The 19602-nt window shown below is 49.0% G+C and overlaps 1 protein-coding gene across 1 annotated transcript in view; it reads right to left on the bottom strand.

Annotated features, from left to right (window-relative positions):
* CLSTN2 (calsyntenin 2) overlaps positions 1–19602 on the bottom strand; it is a 394670-nt gene that overhangs the window by 78632 nt on the left and 296436 nt on the right. The window contains exons 7-9 of the mRNA XM_006759844.2: positions 13975–14160; positions 3650–3898; positions 1448–1569 (exon numbers count right to left, since the gene is read on the bottom strand). Coding sequence (XP_006759907.1) covers positions 1448–1569; positions 3650–3898; positions 13975–14160 — 557 coding nt within the window. The remainder of the gene's footprint in view (positions 1–1447; positions 1570–3649; positions 3899–13974; positions 14161–19602) is intronic.

The raw sequence follows: 19602 nt of genomic DNA, 5'->3' as shown, positions 1-19602 counted from the left end.
TCCCTAAGCTTGGCCTCTCCGACCTTAACGCACTGTCTGATGTTCCACCACGGAGAGGCTGCCTGGGGTTAATGAATCTCTCTATGAAAGCGTGTAGGCCTGTGCTTCTGTGTGGATACCAGGGGGCAGCCGTCATTCTCATCTCAGTGTAAATGGATTCCTCCTGGAACGCTGCCCAGGAACACTCTTGAGGTCAGCTCCACTGGGGGCCTGGGAGCTTAGGTAGTACCCGGAGAGGGTGGGGAAAGGATTATGGAACATTCAGCCCTAGACAAGGTGAGGTAGGAACACAGTGGTTTTGGAGGGAGAAAAGAAGACTGAGGTCCCCAGAGGCACTCAGGATATGGGGGGAGGGGGGAAGGGGGCAGAAAAAGAAGCAAAAGGAGTTGCTGAGGCCCTAGAGCAGCGATGGCGAACTTATGACACGCGTCAGAGGTGACACGCAAACTCATTCTTTTGGTTGATTTTTCTTTGTTAAATGGCATTTAAATATATAAAATAAATATCAAAAATATAAGTCTTTATTTTACTATGGTTGCAAATATCAACAAATTTCTATATGTGACACGGCACCAGAGTTAAGTTAGGGTTTTTCAAAATGCTGACACGCCGAGCTCAAAAGGTTCGCCATCGCTGCCCTAGGCAGTAAGGCCATAGAAGGGCATCCTTCAACCTGCTTCACTCAGCAGACCCATTCTGCACTCCCCTTCCCTGTCTGCTAGCCACTCGCCCTCTTGGTCATTTAAAACCGTTTTTAAAAAGTCACTCTTCAGATCCCACTGAAGGCCACCTCTAGGCTTGCTGCACAGTCCCCTCTTCAGTGGCATGGCCACCCAGAGAAGTGAGTGCCACCTCCGCAATCTCAGTGCTGCAAGTGTCGGAAACAGACACTTCACAGCTTTTGATTCAAACGCGACACTTCATTTGTCATTGACAAGTGTGACACAGTGGTCCTTGTGATCACAAGTCATTAGGCTCTGAAGTGAGTCATAGTTTTCCACTTCAGACGAGAGCACGCGTTGCTCACAGTGCGCCATGTCACTGCTCACTTCAAAGTCCTCAGGCCCCTGCTCTCAACCTGTGCCACCTAAAGCAAGGCTGCACCTCATCCAAGGGAGATAACAGAGCATTTACGACACACAGATGCGCTAACAACGATCACAAAGTGAGCCTCGGATGAAGTGAAAGAGAACCAGCTTCCCAGGAGCTCAATGCAGACCAAAAGGACAAGACGCAGGTTAGCTGAACCTCCCCACTTCCGCCTGGTCTTTAAGGTGGCGGTTTCCATCCGGACTTTACGATGCTCTTTGTCTCCCTGAGCTAATTCTTCCAAGTATCAGCAAGTGACCAGCACCCGGAGGTGCCTGCCCACTGCCATCCTCACTGGAGCACACCACCCACCCCTGCAAAGGGATGAGCAGGGGCGACGGGCCAGGTGCGAGCATACCTGGTCCAGCTTCCAGTGGAACTCGGCCGGGCGGAAGGTGTCGGCCTGGTCGAAGTCCTTCCGCAGGAGGAAGACCAGGCGGCAGTTGTGCACATATAGGGCGTAGTGGTGCCGGTTCATTTCTGCAGACAGAGCGAGGGTTGGGGGGGAGAGGGTCCTTGTGTCAGTGTCAGTCTCAGCAGAGGAGTCTTTCGGCCACATCACTTAGTATACCTCCAAGGACACTGGCATTCCAGTCTTTTTTTTACAATTGGTTCTGAGGAATGTTCTAGAACATACGTGGTGGAGCTCATTGAAATTCAAGAAGAAGATTCAAGAAAGTCCACAGTGAAACTCCTAAGGTGTCATTGGGGCTTTAGATATCAACCTACCCTAAGCCCAGATACTGCATCAGACCCCAATAAAAATTCCTTAGGTTAGCAGGTTTTATTTATTTACTTTTGGTACATACACTTCTGAGAGAGTTAAGGGAGCCCTCTGACAAGCCCATCATTCACTCTGGGATCCTTTAACCTAGCTGGTTTCTCCTCAGTTCCGGGCTTTTATCTCATCAGGCTTGCAGGGGACCACCAGGCACATCTCCTTCTCTGATCTCTGTGGAGGGAGCGGGTGCTGTCTCACTTTTAGCTGCTGGCAGCGGGGGGACAGATTGATTTTCCAACATCACACAGAGTCCTGTGACTTTCCAGCCCCCTCTCCTCCGTGCACAGACAACGGGTGGGACTTTTCCCTTTTCTGATAAGAAACTTTCTTTCCTGCTTAGAAAGTTTCATGCCATGGGTCCCAGCCATGATGCCCTGTAGCCACCAGATAACACCCACTGCATAGGAGGAGGAGTCTTTTGACCTCACAGTTATGACAGAGTAGCCCACACAGAAATATTCCACATGGCACATGCTCCACAAATGAGGGGCGAGTGAGCAGGTGACCAGGGGAAACAGGCCCAGAGAGCTTAGAGCTTCTCCAAGGTCACACCCTACGAATTCTGGCTGTCCGTCAGCAGAGGCTGAGCTGCCGGCCATCCCTCTGTCCTGTCTTCCCGTGGCTGTGGTTATGTGTTTGGGGTAACTTAACAAGAGCAGTATTTGAAATGGGAAACTGTGAAATTATAGTTTACACGCGAATTGTAAACTTTGCATAAGATGTCAGTGTGTGTGTGTGTGTGTGTGTGTGTGTGTGTGTACATGCACGTGCACATGTGGGGCGTACTGACAAGAGCACAGGATTAGAATTAGCTGACTCTAAGCTTACATTCTACTTCTGATACTTACTGGCTGTATAACTTCGGACAGGTTACTGAACCTGCCGGGATGTTTCCTGATCCTTAAAAATAGGAAACACCGCAATGCTTTTATAAACTTGTTTGTGGAGCTGTGAGACACCGGCGAGGAGAGTAACAGCGAACACAGATTGCACTCCTGTATGCCAGGCCCTTTCTAAAGCACTAAACATACACTAAGTCACTCAATCCTCACCAAGCCCTGCCAGGTAGGTAATATTCTAATGCCCATTTTATAGACAGGAAAGTGAGGCACAGAGGGGTTAGATAACTTGTCAAAGATCATGCAGCCAATCAGCGGTAGAGAGTTTTTAACCACCAAGCTGTGCACTGCCTTGCACAGCGGCATGCTGAAAATGCCCAGCACAGGTGAGCCACCATTATTATGGCTGTCACGGACATTAAAAATACTCATTTAATCTGTCAGGGCCCTGTTATTGAAATAAACGTTTGGAAGTCTTACTATACAGGGGTGGACAAAAAAGGGTTCACAGTTGCTCTCATGGAAAAAGTCATGCAGGTTATGATTATTACAATAGTTTTATTGTACTCACAACTGGAAATCTCCTTTGCCCCCCCCCTTTATATAATACAATGAAGATGGCGCTGCTTTGCTTGAAGTAAGGGTGCACCCCACCCATCTCGTGTCTAGCAGCCCCAAGCTGCTTCTGGGAGGTGGGCCTCTGAAGTTGAAACCACCAATCCCAGAGCCAGCTTTTGCCTTCTTTGTGTCTGCACATCTACTTTCCCCCTTTTCCTGGTGCTACTCTACCCTGAGCCCAGGAATCAGCAGCCAGAGAGACCAGAAGCCTTTCCCAGGGCCCTCTCTCGTCCCTGCCTTTCTTCCACATCTTCGGTGGCTGTGTCTCTGCCTAACCTGCTGGGACACCACAGGCAGCACCGAAGGGCCGGGCGAGACTCACCAGTCTTGTCTGAGTTGCAGAGGATGGTTTCCTTCTCGGCTCTCACGCCGGGGCTGGGGCCGTGTTTCATCCACATGGTGATGGTGAACTGGTCCGTCAAGTTCTTGGGCACAATCCCGTCAGGGACCTTGGCACCCTGCCTGCCGTCAAACTTGAAGATCATCTCGCTGCTGTCCACCAGCAGTCCCGCAGTCCAGTTCGAGGCAGCGCTGGGGGACGGCAGGAGGTCAATGATGCCAGAGGAGGCTCCTGCAGGGACAGGGACAAAAGGACAAAGGGTCATTCCTGCCGGAGTGGGTGGCCTTGCCTTCTGTTTTCTGCTCCTAAGTCAGCATAAGCTATAGATAATCCTTGAGCAACAATGATTTGAACTGTGTGGGTCCAATTATATGTGGATTTTTTTCAATAAATCCTGCAAATGTATCTTCTCTCCCTCATGATTTTCTTAAACACATTTTCTTTTCGCTAGCTTTCTTTATTGTAAGAACAAAATATTAATACATATAATATTAAAAATATATTAATCAACTATGTATGTTATTTTTAAAGCTGCTGTCAGCAATGGCCTATTAAGTTAAGTTTTTGGAAAGTCAAAAGTCATACATGAATTTTTGAGTGCATTGGGGGTCAGCACCCCCAGCCCCCACATTGTTCAAGGCTCAGCTGTACTCAGTGCACTTATTCAGAGGTCTGGCCCAGCCCTGAGCTCAGTGACTTGGGAAATGCTTATGGTCCGCTCGGGGAGGCATCAGGAACTTACACAGAGAAGTGTTGCATGTGGCAAGCCAGAGTGCAATGAACTATCACACAAGGAAGAGGTGCTGGAGGAATTCAGGAAAATGGGGTGGCCCTGGGGGCTTTCATAAGCAGGCAAGGTTCCTGGAGAAGGCCAGGGTTTATTGGGATCCATGGATTCATTCACATACTCATCCATCCATTAACCTGTCAGCCATTGACTGAGCACCGACAAGATGCCAAGAGCCCCTGCAGGTGCTGGTGATGTAAAGGAGAATCGACACCACCCCCGACCTGGAGGAGCACAGGACCAAGTGGTCAGACAACTGTGATACAGTGTGATCAGGGCCGTGAGGGGAAGGTCTAGGTCCTGATCCCATGAGGAGTGTAAGCCACTTTGTACTCACCGCACTTGTTTGTTTTTCCTTTTCATACAACCATTTGTTTAGGCCAAATACTATAGTGGTTGAGTTCTGAAGTCAGAATTTGATGCCTGGCAGAATGACTTGTGGTCTTGTTACTGTGCACAAGTCACTTAACCTTTCTGATGTTCCACCTCCTTTTCTATCTCCCTGCCTGGGGTGTTGTGAGGACTGAATAAGAAACTGCATTACAGCTTGCAGCAGCATGCTCACCACAAGTTGAATGCTCACTCCATGTTAGCTATAACTTTATCATCATCATAATAATTATTATTTCTGCTACCATTAAGATTCCAGACTAATGCATGGGGGCTTAACCTGAAGCAGTGGTAGTGTAAGGGCAAACTTGTGTCTTAGGAGAATCACACCTGCAACCTTGTGGAGGGTGGAGCTGAGGTGAGTGGGATAATCCTTGGGCCTCCACTGACTTCCCATTGAAGCTCAAATGCTGCCACATCCTTATGTTCTCCACATCCGTGCGTTCCACACGGGAGCAAGGCTCAGCTACTCAGGGAGGAGGAGGGCAGGGGCGTGCTGATACTGTCAGGAAGGAAGAGCCAGGGAACCCAAGGTGTGCACGATGCTGGGGGCCACTGCGTGGGGCTCTCTCCTGGCTCAGGACTGACCAGTGAGTTATAAATGCCGATGAGTTTCATGGACAGTGGTTGGGTGTATTTCCTAATATTTGTCAGGGATCACGGACTTCTGAAATCTGTGTATCAGTGCCTAAGGATTGGGCTCCAAAGTTAACAACCACAACACCTCCTATAGTTAAAATGACCCTTGAAAGTCCCTCAGGAAAGTGCCGTATGGGAACCAATATACTTCTTTGCAAATGTTCAGCCCAGCCAGTTTTGCCTCCAGCCTTGGAAGAGACCATTGAGCCTGAGATTGAGCACCCACTGGCTTGCAATCGAAAGTTATGCTGTGTGAAAAGTATGCTCTCTTCAGCACTGTGAGAGGCTCACCTCGGAGAGGCCTCTGAGAGCCGCAGAGTCTGAGCGAGTGGAGGAGTTCGGTCTCCCAATTGATGATCACCTTGTGGCTTATGTGCATCAAGAGCAGACGTGGGCAGTATTGACTGCAGTATTTACATGCATATTTCCGAGAGTGCTTGGTTGGTACCATGTCTGACACACAGTAGACACTGCATTAATGTGTATAACTAACTGCCTTTCCTCCCATCTAGTGCCTCCAAGAGATGTTCTGGCCGTTTACCCAATGCTCCTGTGAGCCTGCCCATCCAGCCTCTTGTCCATGCCCCACATCGCTCACCAATATTTGTTCTCATCCCATTGCACTAGAGCCTCCTTTGGTATCTATTTTACCTGTTAATTCAGACTAATGTGGTTTTTTTTTTAACACACACACACTGATTTCAGAGAGGAAGGGAGATGAAGGGAGAGATAGAAACATTAATGGTGAGAGAGAATCACTGATTGGCTGTCTCCTGCAAGCCCCTACTGGAGATCGAGCCTGCAACCCGAGCATGTGCCCTTGACCAGAATTGAACCTGGGATCCTTCAGTCTGCAGGCTGATGCTCTATCCACTGAGCCAAACGGCTAGGGCAAGACTAATGTTTTAATGACTAACAAATCCTTCAGGGTTATCACCCTCCAGAGCTATTTGAATGAAAGAAAGCTACCAAGATGGTAAAAGGCTAAGACTTGGAGTGGTTTGGGAGATACGTGGTCTTTGGAACAAGTTCTTAGAACCCCTAGACTAGTGCAACATGGCAACAGTTTCTTTGATCCATAATTAAGTTGGCTCTGACACCAGGATTTGTTCAGCATGAAGACAGCCTGCCGACTGGGGCACACACAGAGTGCGTGTCGGTTCCTGAAACTTCAGGCAGCCAGGGAGACACAGGCTGAGGACTCAGGGCCCCTGACTTCTGGCTCCAGCCAATGCAGCCAACGCCATGCATCAGGGCCCAGTGCAGAGGTGTGTGGAGTCAGGGTGGGGGCTGCCAGGGATCAGAACCGTATAACTTGAGGCTTCTTTTTGTCCAAGGACCTTGCTGTTAAGCAAATGTTCCTATAGAATTCACACTGCAATTAGCACCTTAGACTAGTGAAGGGGCTGCCTGTAATTTCCCCCAAAACAGGTTTGTATAGAAGAAGAGATATGCCATGTAGATACAGGTGTGAGGTGATGAGGGTAAGATATAAAGAGATTGGGAGGCAAAATTGGTTGCATTTGCCAAAGGCCAGTTCTGGTCAGGATTATTCTATACATATATCCTATGCATATAGAACTTCATTTTTCATGGTTACAGGTCTTTATTATTATTTTCCTAGGGAACTTTTTGGGGGCACCGAGGGCCAGACCAGAATTAAGTACTTCAGTGCTTTTTCTTAGTTACTCAGCTATGCAGTTAATACCATTGATTCCAGTTTGCAGATAAGAACCCTGAAGCTCAGCAAGCCCAGGATCACAACCAGCTAGGGAGTGGGCCCATTATCAGGACTTTCCAGTTCTTTCCTCTCCTCTTAGACCTCTCCACACATCATGTCACTGAACCTGGACGGGAACCTTAGAACCTCCTGCCCATTCTACAAACATGGAAACTGAGGCCCAGGGAGAGAAAACGACCAAGCTCATACAGCCACACAGCAGGCTAGAAGCAGGCCCAGCCCTCAGACACCTAGCTAATGTTCTTTCTACCACACTGCAGAGTGTCCTGCCAAGCACGGCCTAGTCACCTGGGACCCGGCTCCCTATACAGGCCACTGTCTACAGAAGGGCACGTTGAAGACAGCGTGTGACCTGCAAGGCCATCCATGCAGAGCTCCCTGTCTTCCCTGGGTGGGGAGCAGCAGACCACCCTGCCTCATCCACAGATGTTGCCTACAGGGAAGGAGGCATCAGGCTGCATTTAAGCAGATGGTGCAGATTCCTGCAAACTCAACATCTTGTATTTCTTTTCTCCATGCAATTAAACAAATAGAGATTTGCCTTCTCCCAAAGTTGTTTTTTTTTTTCTCTCTCTCATCTCCCCGAGGGATTCTGTGGAGAGCAGTGGGCAAACAGATGCATCACTTGCAAAGATGGTATGGCATCGTCTGCACATTTGGGTGTATTTCAGATGCTCCTTGGGACTCTTCCAAAGTCCCTGGGGCTCACCCGAGAGGCCACACTGGTCTTTGGTACAGCGGCTGCAGTGGTGGTGAGGCTGGCGAGGGCTGGGAATCAGAGATGAGGTCTGATTCCAGGTCCCCGAACCCTCTCAGGATGGGGCAGCTTCTCTGAGCCAGCAAGTAGATAGAGCTGGGGGTGAATGAGGCAGATTCCAGGGTACACTGGGATGTGAGAACACAAATGAGCCTGGGGGCAGTTGTCACTGTCTGGACTTAACTGAAAGGTTTGCATTCTGCTCTGGCAGGTCTTGGTGAGGGCAGAGAATCCTTAGCACCTCCAGCTGGGACTGCGGCAGTGGTGATGGATATGCCTCCTCATGGTCCACCACAGCACGGGAAAGGATGAGGATAAGCGGGAAGGTCTCAGGCGGGGAGAACCATTGTGATCAAGGACAGAGGCCTCGCTCTCACAAATGGCACTATCATCTCCACGTTATTTCAATAACTGTTTGTGTAACGTCTAAGTCATGCCGGGTACTGCAGTGAGAATGCAGCAATAACGTAGACAGAAATGGGCCCTACCTTTAGGGACGCAGTAGAGAGTCTTTTATTTTTGGGGGTAGAGCAGTCCAGTGACAGAGAGTCTCAGAGGACGCGGGGAGGCTCTCTTGACACATGCCCTACTACGACTGCATGGTGGGAGGGTGCATCCTGCTCTCAACATGCTTCTCTGACCCACTGATATCACTTGGCCATGTGACCTGCTCTGACCAATGAAATGTGAGTGCAAGTGACATGTACATATCAGGGCAGATGCTCTGAGAGCCAGGCCATGGTTCACCATGTGTCTCTTCCATGTGCCATGAGAGCCACCATGCTCTAGGAAAGGCTGTTCCTTTAGCCTGATCCCAGTGGGAAGCTAGCATGGAACAGAGTCACAGTCAGCCCAAGAAAAACATGGGGTAGAAACAATAAGTAAACCTCGGTTATTTTAAGCCAATGAGATTTGGGGGTCCTCTGCTACCACAGCACACCCTGCTATCCTGACTGATAATCCACTTAAGTGACCTCAGCAGCTAGAATTCCCATTTCTCCATCTGCATACCTTCAGCGTGGACATGGACAACTTTCTGGTATCCTCTCAGGAGCTCACACCCTATGGTTCCTACAATCACACTATCATTCTACCTCTGGAATCCTGGACAAGAGGGATTCCTCCAGGGTCTTGGAATCAGAAACTAGGATCTTTAGGTGAAGCAAGCCGGGCTTTGGATGAGCGGTCAGCCAGGTTCCTGGAGCAAGACCACAGATAACCAGTTGCTGACCAGCCTGGGCAAGGTCACTGTAGGCAAAAACCTTCTCCCCAGGACAGGGGGCATGCTGTATTGTATGGTAGCTGCCTGAAAAACCTCAAAGAAATAGGCATATCTGGAGAGGAACTCACAGCTTACTGTCGCGATCCGTGAGTCAGTGTGTGCAGCTTTTGGCTGCTGTATGATTAATGATTTAATCACATTCCCAAAGGGTGTGCACAAGTTTTCCTTAAAGTAAGAGGCCCACTTCAGCTCTCTGGGAATGGAAGCACTGGCTACGACTAGGGGACCAACTCTGTCCCTTGGGAGCTCCAGCTCTTTAGGGGTGCACTGGAGACTCCAGCTCCCTGCAGTGGGGCCATTCTGAGGATATAAAACCTCTGTCGGTGATTCTCGGCGAGGGCAGCTATTAAGCTGCCACATGTGGTTTTCGGCCTGTTTGTCTTTCCCAGGAGCCTGAATTAGGTGGTCTTCTTACCTTACAGCATGTGGACACTCCATAGGTATTTGTTGAATTAACAAATACTTAAATGAATGGATCCTCTAGGAAAGTCTCCTGGCTCATAAGCATGAATTCTGAGAACAATGTAATGTCCAGTGACCTGAGCTGCTCTGACCTATCCATCGCTTAATTTAATAGCTCTTATCCTGTGGCCTTTCCTTCAACAAGACCTGTCCTCGCAGTTCACGCCTCCACGTACAAAAGAGCTGAGGAGGTGACGGGTGCGGGAGGTGCCGCCGCTGCCAGCACTCCTGTGGTCCTGAGGAGGAGCAGCCCCTGGCCTCGGGGCTCTGAAGGCCTGTGCACCACAAACTACTTTTCTGTTTACTGTAATATGCAGTGACTGGAGGTCATCGAAGCAGGCCTTTTCCTGGGCCCTTGTTAATGTCAAATCTAATTTGGCCAAGAGGTCTTCCCAAAGGTTTCCCCACGCATTTCCTACTCAAGGCAGCTCCGTGACACTTCACCTCCGGAAAGCCAGGTGCTGAGACGGCAGAGACCTTCATCTTAAATCTCAGAATTAAGAGGAAATGGTACGCAATTTGCCCAACTTCTCCAAGAAGCCTGGCTCTTTGCAAAGCAAGGGCAGTAGGGGCTATGTCCAGCCCCACAAGATGAAGGGGACACGGGTTCGGGGCCCTGATTATTTTTACTTCAAGGCGGAGTGGAAGAGTCTCAGTGTACAAACCCCCGGCAGCAATACGCCTGCCGCCCAGCGTCCAGCACTTCACTGCGAACAAAGACTGCGGCATCTCAGAGGGAAGGCAGGGGTGGGTGGTGGGTGGGAAGAGGTCAACCAAAGTACTTATATGCACTATGCATAACCCATGGACGCGATAATAGCGTGGTGAAGGCTGGGGTGGGGGGTGGGTTTGGGCTAGAAGGGGTCCATGAGAGAAAGGGGACATATGTAATACTTTCAACAATAAAGATAAATGAAAACAAGCAAAAAACCAGAGAGGCCATATCAAGTGCTGTTGCACCTGCCAGCTACCTCCTGACAGCAGGCTTTGTGCAGTTATTGTCTGACTCCCCCTAACCAGGATGCTATCACTGCTCCTCATGGAGCCGATGCTGCAGGTGGAGGAAGCCAGTGGGCAATGACCAGACATCTGCGTTCCTCTGAGGAGACACCCCTGCCCAGGTCCCTGCACAGCCTCAGCATCATAGAAGAGATGCGGGGATTCAAAGGCACAAGGGGGGAACCCCAGGGCGGCCACCCAGCGAGCACAGAGGGCAGAGAATACTGACTAAAGGAAAGGGTTTAGAATGATGAAGGGGGAGGGAGATCATCCTAGCAGAAGGAAACATGAATGAGCCTTACGGATGGGAACAAGCCAGGTGCGGGGATAAAGGAGCCATGCTGGCCAAGAGAGGCAGAACATCAGGAGGAAATGGGCCGTGAGGATGGATGGGCAGGTGGAGGCAGGTCTTCAGGAGGGTCGAGGGTAAGGCTAGAGCGAGGCACCACATCTGGAGGTTCCACAGGTGACTGCCACCATTGCCCCCTAACCCTGCTCTTGCCCTGGGCTCCTAGCTCTCATGGGAGGCACCCTCGTCTAGCTAGATGCTCATCCCGGAGTCATCTTAGATGCCTTCTTTCTCACTCCTGACTTCCAATGAATCATTAAATCTTGCCGATTTGGCCTCCTAACTCTGTCTTAAATTCATCCCGACTGCCACTGCCTGGGTTCAGAGCCTGTTATCTCTTTCTCAGACTGTGGCAATAACATCCTAATTGGTCTCCCCATTTCCACCCAAATAAAGATTTGTAGAATAAAAAAATGCATGAATGCTGAGGCTTACGGTGTCATGGAAGTTCCCTGGTTGAGAGACCCCGCGAGAAACTTGCCTACCATCCACCGAAGGCACACAGAGGCTCGTCTCCAGCACCCCGGGATCCTCCAGGGGTCAGAGAAGACAACCCAGGCTCCGTTTGAGGAGCCATCAGCCTGCGTCTCCCTCGCTGGCAGAAACCACGGGGCCTGATGAGCTGCCTCGTTCTGAAGGAGATTCTCGCACGAGATGGGCATCCGAGTCCCCCTCATTTGCCTCTGCCCTTTTCCCTGAGCTCCACCTCAGCGGAATTCAAGACCCAGACTCGGAATAGGGCGGCTGGCGTGGCCCTGCCCATCAGGCTACTCAGGCAGAGTTCCCACCAGGGCGGAGGGGGGCACTATCGGGAAGGTCACCAAAAAGACACGCGGGTGTCTCTCAACAAAGGCTCTCTCTGAGCACCGGGTAATCTTGCATGCACCTTAGGGAAACCGCTTTTTTGACCGAATTAACCTGCCCTCTTGCAAGGCGAGCTGGCAGCCCAGAGGAGTGAGCTGTGTTAACACCAGATGCAATTTTGTGCTAAAGTTTCTTCCCACAGAAAATGCTTCTCACTCTCCATATCTCCTCATCTCTCCCAGCAACATTCAAAATCAAATCACAAGTGTGTGCCCCTGGGCCCACCTGGTCTTTAACAAGCTGATTCCATCATCGCCTTGCAACCTGGAGGAGTTCAGGAAATGGCTGTAACCCAAAGGGTGGCGCGGGGTCGCGTGGACTCATAATTTAGGTGATCATTTAGGTGCGCAGGGAGTGAAATGGGATATTCATTCAAAGTAAGATGTCCTCTGGGATGGCTTCTCTGTCCGCAGAGTGCGGGAGAGGACTGGAGGCAGTTTTCTGAATATTGCGGGCCCCTTATATCCATTTTGCAAGAGCTGTTTGGGATGTTGGCGGTGTGGCAATGTCCCTGCTCACCTACATCATTCTGGAGAAGTCTGTGTTCCCACAGGCCTTCCTTGCCGGCCTGGTGACATAGTAAATGAAACACGGTGATACTCAAGCAGGGTTTATTTCACATTCAGTTCCAAACGTTTCACTTGGCTCTTTGGGCAACCAGCATTTTGATGGCGGGGGTGTGGGGTGTGGTGGTGGTGGTGTGTATGTGTAAAATAATGTTGATGGGGGAAAATGTTCCAAAGATAGTAATGGAGGGACTCCCAGGAGGGGATGGCAGGCTAGACTGTGCTCAGGAGCCCCCATTCCCTTTGTGGAAATGTAGTTGCCCCCAAATACAGGCCTGGTATAAGACTAAGCTCCCTATAGCACTGCTGCAGAGTCAAAGTGAGTTCCTGAGTATTTTTGAAGAGAACAAAGAAGAAATAACACATATTCGGGTGGGGATGAATGAAGCCCATCAACAATCTCATTTACCATGTCTACGGGATCATTCCCACCATACTGAGCATCCTCTCATTCCACAGATTGACCGGACGGGTTCCCATCCTAGCTCCCAAGGCCTGGCCTATCATCTCAGATTCCGAGCTAAAGAGACTTTCCTTCTGAGAGGCCCACCTTCGCATTCTGGCTCTGTCACTTTCTATCTGTGTGACCTTGAATAAGTCATGTCTCCCTCTCTGGGCCTCACATGTTCCATCTTTAAAGTTGGCGAATAACACCCTTCTCACAGTGAGGACGAGAGAAGTAAATACAGTGATGCATGTGAAGAGTCTGGCAGGCTGCATTAAGTAGGGGCTCAATAAAGCTAAGTGTCCTGGGTGGCCCCCCTCTCTGAGCCCTTGTCCTAGTTCCCAGCCTGCTCCTTCCTGTGGCACCATCTCCCCGCTCACAGAGGCAGGCCCCTCCCCCACACTTGGACACCTTCACTTTGCCCACCTCTTCCCCACCCAAGCCCTTCTTCTCTGATGTAGGCAGCCAGGCCGGGCTTTACCGGCATGCGACCTGAGCAGCCGCACAGGGCCCCCAGCTTGGTTGAATGCTTTGTGGTTTTATTATTAAAATTTTTCAGGATTTTTTGCATAAGGGTCCCATATTTTCATTTGCACTGAGCCCTGCAAATTATGTAGCTGGTCCAGGGGAGAGGAGTCCACCCCCTCCCCAGGTAACTGACAGCACCCTTCATATTGTCAGGTGCCTCTATAAACCAACAGCGGAAGGAAACCCATATTTCTTCAGGCCCTGTGCTAGGTGCTCTTAAACACATTGCGTCATTAATCCCTGTTTTACTGATAAAGAATAGAGGCTTTGTCACCGCCCTTGCCCACACAATGGGTAAATGTCGGGGTCAGATCAGGTGTGTCTGATATCAAAAGCTGTGCCTTCTGACGCTTTAATCACACGAAATAAACTTAACATTCATCCAGGAGCCACAACGAGGTGGGAAGGGCTGATACTCTCATAATATGGTCAGATATGCTTTGTATATATCATTTAAAAGCAATTAATTAAAGAAAACCCCTACAGGGGAAAACCTACCACATAGTTTCTGAAGGGATTTCTCCGAGTAGGTCTCCCGGTCACATCCCTTCCCAATGTAATTGGTCTGCAGCTCCGTGGTGATCTGGATGGAGGACAAGGCCCCATCGCACGTCTCCAGGTGGATGCTGGGGAACAGGGGCACACTCCCCGAGCCAGGCTGGTACTCGATCCTCTTGGTCCAGTCTGAATAAACAAGGGGAGAAGGAAAGTCAATCGGGGACAGCCAGTTCCGCTAGGACACTTGTTTTCAATACCTGAATTTGTTCCAACACAACTCACATATGAGGGAGTCATTTGATGACAGGAATTTCCCATTTGCTTACGCAAAATTGTCTCACTGAGACATACTGGGCGACTGCAGGAAACTGTGCCCAGCTGAAGTGAGCCATTCAGGAATGTACAACAAGTGCACACCTCCAACATCTACCAACTCCTCGGTCCACCTTGTTAGGAGCTGCACCCACTGCACCTGTGGCTACAACTTTCCATCCTGTTCAGACCACCCTCCTTCCACCCGCTCACAGTACTGCACAAGCTGCAACCCTTCCTATGGCCACCTCCACGAGCAAAGACCAGGCCTCTCTGAGGTAAAGCGCCGTATTTACTGTAGCACCTACATTTCTTAGCCATGAAGCCATGTAAAGCCGTGCTAATGTTTTTCCTCTCACTCCTTGTTATTTGTCACTGATGATGTTTCTGAGGGTTGTGCCCCTCGCCCAATTTCCTCATTTTCCCTAGTGTGTCGATTTTTAGGAACGCACATGTCTTGTCATAAATAAAAAATGGTGGTTCACGAATCACGAGAGGTCCTGAGGTGGGGTGCAAGGATTCTTTCCCAAACACTCGGGCCTGTGACCCACTTTCATAGGGCTGATGGTCCTCACTGTTTTTTAGTGGAAAACATAATTTGGGACAAGAAAGCGTTAGAGAGGAATACAATCACGATTAAGGTGGCACCACAGGAAACACAGAAATCAACCAACATAAACACTAAGAGTGAGTGAACACATGAACTGATTGAAACGCAATACCAGCGACTGAAAGTCAGAGCCCATGCAGAACAACACTCACAGCGACCGGAGCCAGTGCTTGCTGACAGCAGCGAGCATCCTACGCTCTGCAAGGATGCGCATCCGAGAGGTCGGTGCGACCCTAAGGCTGACTCAAGGGTAGAAAGAAGAGTGAGTCTGAATCATCCAGAAACATGTTATGAAATCTATTCATTTATGAATCTCAAATGTTTGTCACATAGAATGTTGCTGGACAGTCCTTTTATTGAAGTAGAAATGAAAATCTATGCAATTGCTTGCCCTGACCCATGAGAAGCCCAGAAAGTCCTCGACTCAGAAAGTCAGTCTGCAGTCACCAGGGGGCTCCTCACAAGCTCCCAGTGGGCCACTGGCCACCAGTATGAGCTACACCAGTGGAGTGGAGAGGGCCGGGCTTAGGGGCCAGCCAGATGGCTTTGTTTATGAAGCAACCATTGGTTGGGGGTTTCCAAGTCCCAGGCTCTGCTTGGAGCATCATGGATAGAGCAGTAAAGGAGTCCAGAGAGGTCCTGGCCTCATGGAGTTGGGGGAGAGAGGCAGATGAAGAAGCTGGGGCTGTCCTAGCAGAGAGGATTAGTGCTATGAAAGGAAAGCGGTGGCAGAGGGGGCCTCTTCAGATCGAGAGAGTTCCCGTCTGAGCTGAGGCCCGAATGCTAAGGATGCATGTGTAGAGAGCCTCCGAGAAGCATGTGTGAAGCAGACATAGCTATGATCTCGGCTTGACTCTATCAGGACAGAAAGACCTTGGGCAGGTTAGTGAACATCTCCCAGCCCCAGGCACCTCATTGGGAAAATAGGGGCCACAGAGTCGAGTGTGAGCCTGGCCTGCCGTAGGGCCCTGACTGATGTTTGAGAGAAGGAGGAGATATTTGGTCCATGTGGGGGGCCGGGGTGGGAGGGGGGGTAGCATATCTCCCTGCATGGCAACCTCGCCACATGCTCAATAACTGAACCCCCACATTAACCAGCTGCTCTTTTTTTCTTTTTTAAAAACAGGTTTGGCTCAGTGGATAGAACATCAGCTCGCAGACTGAAAGGTCCCAGGTTTGATTCCGGTCAAGGGCATGAACTTTGGTTGCAGGCACATCCCCAGTAAGAGGTGTGCAGGAGGCAGCTGATTGATGTTTCTCTTATCGATGTTTCTAACTCTCTATCCCTCTCCCTTCCTCTCTAAAAAATCAATAAAATGTATTTTTTTTAAAAATGTATCTTTATCATCGAAGGTATTACAGATATTCCCCTCACCCCCTCACCCCACCCCCAATTGAACAAGCGTCTCTTTAAAGGGTTTATCAGAGCCCGCCATAAGCAGAGATTGCACACCAGGGGCGTGAGATTCATCTCCAGGGAACTTGCCATGGGAGGACATTTGGATGAGGGTGACTACATGTAAAAGAGGACATACCCAGTTACATGGTTTTCCTCATAGCCCCCAGGAGCTGTGCCTGGACTGGCCCATCACCTTCCTATGGAGCTGCTATAGCCCGTGCTCCAGGGGCTCCAAGTTCAATCTTAAGGACCAACCACTGAAAGATGGACACACACACCCAGCCTTGTAGTGTCCTATGTATAAAATGTTTCATGCCATCATGCATTTGATCATGATCTTCCTTCTGCATGGAGCTTCCTTTCTACCCGCTTCTGTCCTGGCATCTCCACACAACTTTTCAGGATTTTTCCAAGTCTGGGTAGAAACTCGCCCCTGTGCTCTCTCAGCATCCTCAACAGTAGACTATGACATTAGACTCCAAGCTTCATGGTCACTCTGAATCCATGTCATGCTGCACAATACCTGGCACAGAATAGATGCTCCCTAGATCGTGCTAGAAAGTGTTAATGGATCCTGTAGGATATCCATTGTGTGCCTGCCTCTCCCAGTAACTGGGAACTCTTTAAAGTCAGGCTTTGTGATGTTTATTTTCTGTGCTTCCACACCTAGCTTAGAGCACAGGAAATATTAGCCATGTGAATCTGGGGAGCCCCAGACACCTGACATTGACCGTTGCCATGACAGCCCTTCCTGAACCACAGAGAGAACCCATGGACTGTGCGCAGCCCCTGCCCTCAGTCCTACAGAGCCAGCCATCCCACGGCAGCCATGGCATGCTTGGTTCTCTCTGTTCTCAGCAGAGCAATTGGTTCAGAATTGATGTGGAAGAATTTGCTTCCTAATAACAAGATGTGACAATGAAGAGGAGGTCTCTTTTCCTTCCCACCCTCCCTCCTCTTTCCTTGGGTCCTCCCTTCCTTTAGAGCAGTGGTCCTCAAACTACGCCCGTGGGCCACATGCAAATACAAATATTGCATTTGTTCCCATTTTGTTTTTTACTTCAAAATAAGATTATGTGCAGTGTGCATAGGAATTTGCTCATAGTTTTTTTAAAACTATAGTCCAGCCCTCCAACGGTCTGAAGGACAGTGAACTGGCCCCCTGTTTAAAAAGTTTGAGGACCCCTACTTTAGAGAAGCAGATAAAAAAAATGGAGAAAATGTTTCTGTGCACGGGCCTTGGTGTGAGACCTATACCATGTGTCAGAGGTGTCCCACAGCGCCTCCTTCTGGAAGCCTCTTCTGCTGGAGAAGACCAGGAAACCTTGATATCCTCTTTATTCTGTGGGTACTGCAGCCATATACCAGCATATATATAGTAGCTAGAGGAGCAAGGCCCTCTCTGGGGAGAAATCAGGCACAAAAAGAGTTTGTAAGAGCATCTCATCTGCCACTTGCTCTGGTGACCTCATGCAGCTTGCTTTTGAGGGTTTATGAGGAACAGGCAAAATTGCAAGCAATTGATGAAGCTTTCTGAGTGTAGCATCCTTAAGAGAGTGGGGAACTCACACAAACATCATTCATTTCCCAAGAAGGAGTTGGATGGGGACTAAAAGAACAAAAGCAAGTCATCAAGGTCAACCTTGGCCACATGAAATGTCTATCCATGCTTATTTCCTGAAGGGTAGGATAGCATGATAGTTAAAATATGCCTTCTAACTTCAGTGTGTGTGGGTTCAAATCCCAGTCATCCCACTTCCTGTGTAACCTCCTTGAGCCTCAGTTTCCTCTTCTGTAAAAGTAGTACCTACCACCCATGTTGTAGGGGGGGTTAGATACAGAGTTGTTTCAGCACCAAACACAAGGGACATATTCAATAGCTATATTATTGTGCAAATACCATCCTATCTAATAAAGACAGAATATGCAAATCGACCGTCACTTCATGGCAAAGATGGTGGCACCCACAGCCAATAAGGAGGGGATATGCAAATTGACGTGACAAAGACGGCAGTGGCCTGGATGCTTGCGTCGTCACCATGGCAACAACATAAGTGTTCTGCCCCACCCTGACCTGGCTGCTCCAGGCCTCTGGGCAGTGCGCGAAGGCGTAAGGCAGCTCCGGGCTGGATCGAAGGCAGTGCTGGCAGCCAGGGGAAGGAAGGAAGGCCTGTTCTTGCACGAATCTTTGTGCATTGGGCCTCTAGTTTATTCGATAATATTTGTTGCAGGAAATAAGAGGACCTACAATTATTAAGCACTGACAAGGTGCTAAGCTCTTTTACATCTATTTTTTTCATTTAATCTGCCCAGCAACCAGTAAGTGGGTGTTATCTTAATTGCACAGATGTCAAAACCATGGCTGAAAGTTGACATGACTTTGCCCAAGGCCACACAACTCTTTTAAAATAACTCCTCCATTATTCTGAGGATTTTCCAGAATTGAGAACAATGGCAATTTTTACACATTCATTTTTTGAACATTCAATTTATACTGATATAAAAATGAAAAAGGTGATAATCTCTGAGGTTAGCAAGGAATCAAGAAGGGCTGCCTGTTTCATCACTGCTTGATCCTGAGAGCATTTTGTGGGGGCCCTGTGGCTGCTCTGACACTGACTGCTGGAGATAACTGGCCTTGAATCTCAACTCCCCCAAATGCAGGTCATGTGACCATTGCAAAGCAGTTGTCATCTCTAGGCCTCCATTGCCTCATCTGTAGATGTGAGATGATTACACCTCCTTGTAGGCTTGTTGTGAGCACTTAAAGCTAAGGGTCCAACACAGAGATCCTCCTCTTGAAGTCTCATGATAGGAACATTCCATTCCTTGGTTCACAAGCTCCCCAAACTTCTCTAAGCTGTCCTGCTTGGAAACAAAATCTTTTCAGTTTATAAAGGGCCTAGAGACTAGTTTACCAACTGTGGTTCAATTTTTTTTTCTTCAGTGAAGAGAAAGGAAGCAGACCACCTATTGTTTTAATAATCAGGTTCAATCACACTGTAAGTGTTCCTGAAAAAGCTAACAGTGGAATGCCTTCAGGAATTAAAATCCTTCTCTGTGGATTACAGATTTAGAAACATGATGATTTTATTATAATTCCCATTAAATTTGGGGAACATGTTTTCTTATTAGGAGAATGTTAACCATATGGAATTCTCATATATATGCCTGGAGGTGGAAATAAACTAATCTGAGACTTCTGGAAGGCATAGGCTTTGGGGGCTGTTGTAATCCAAGACATTCAGGCCCATTGTTCCAATTCTGCATGAAAGAGAAAGACACAAGTGTGTCAAAACATTCTTCT

The sequence above is a fragment of the Myotis davidii genome, unplaced genomic scaffold (assembly GCF_000327345.1).
Source record: "Myotis davidii unplaced genomic scaffold, ASM32734v1 scaffold415, whole genome shotgun sequence".
NCBI classification, from domain to species: Eukaryota; Metazoa; Chordata; class Mammalia; order Chiroptera; family Vespertilionidae; genus Myotis; species Myotis davidii.
The sequence above is the reverse complement of the archived record's forward strand: the minus strand, read 5'-3'. Positions and strand labels throughout refer to the sequence as shown.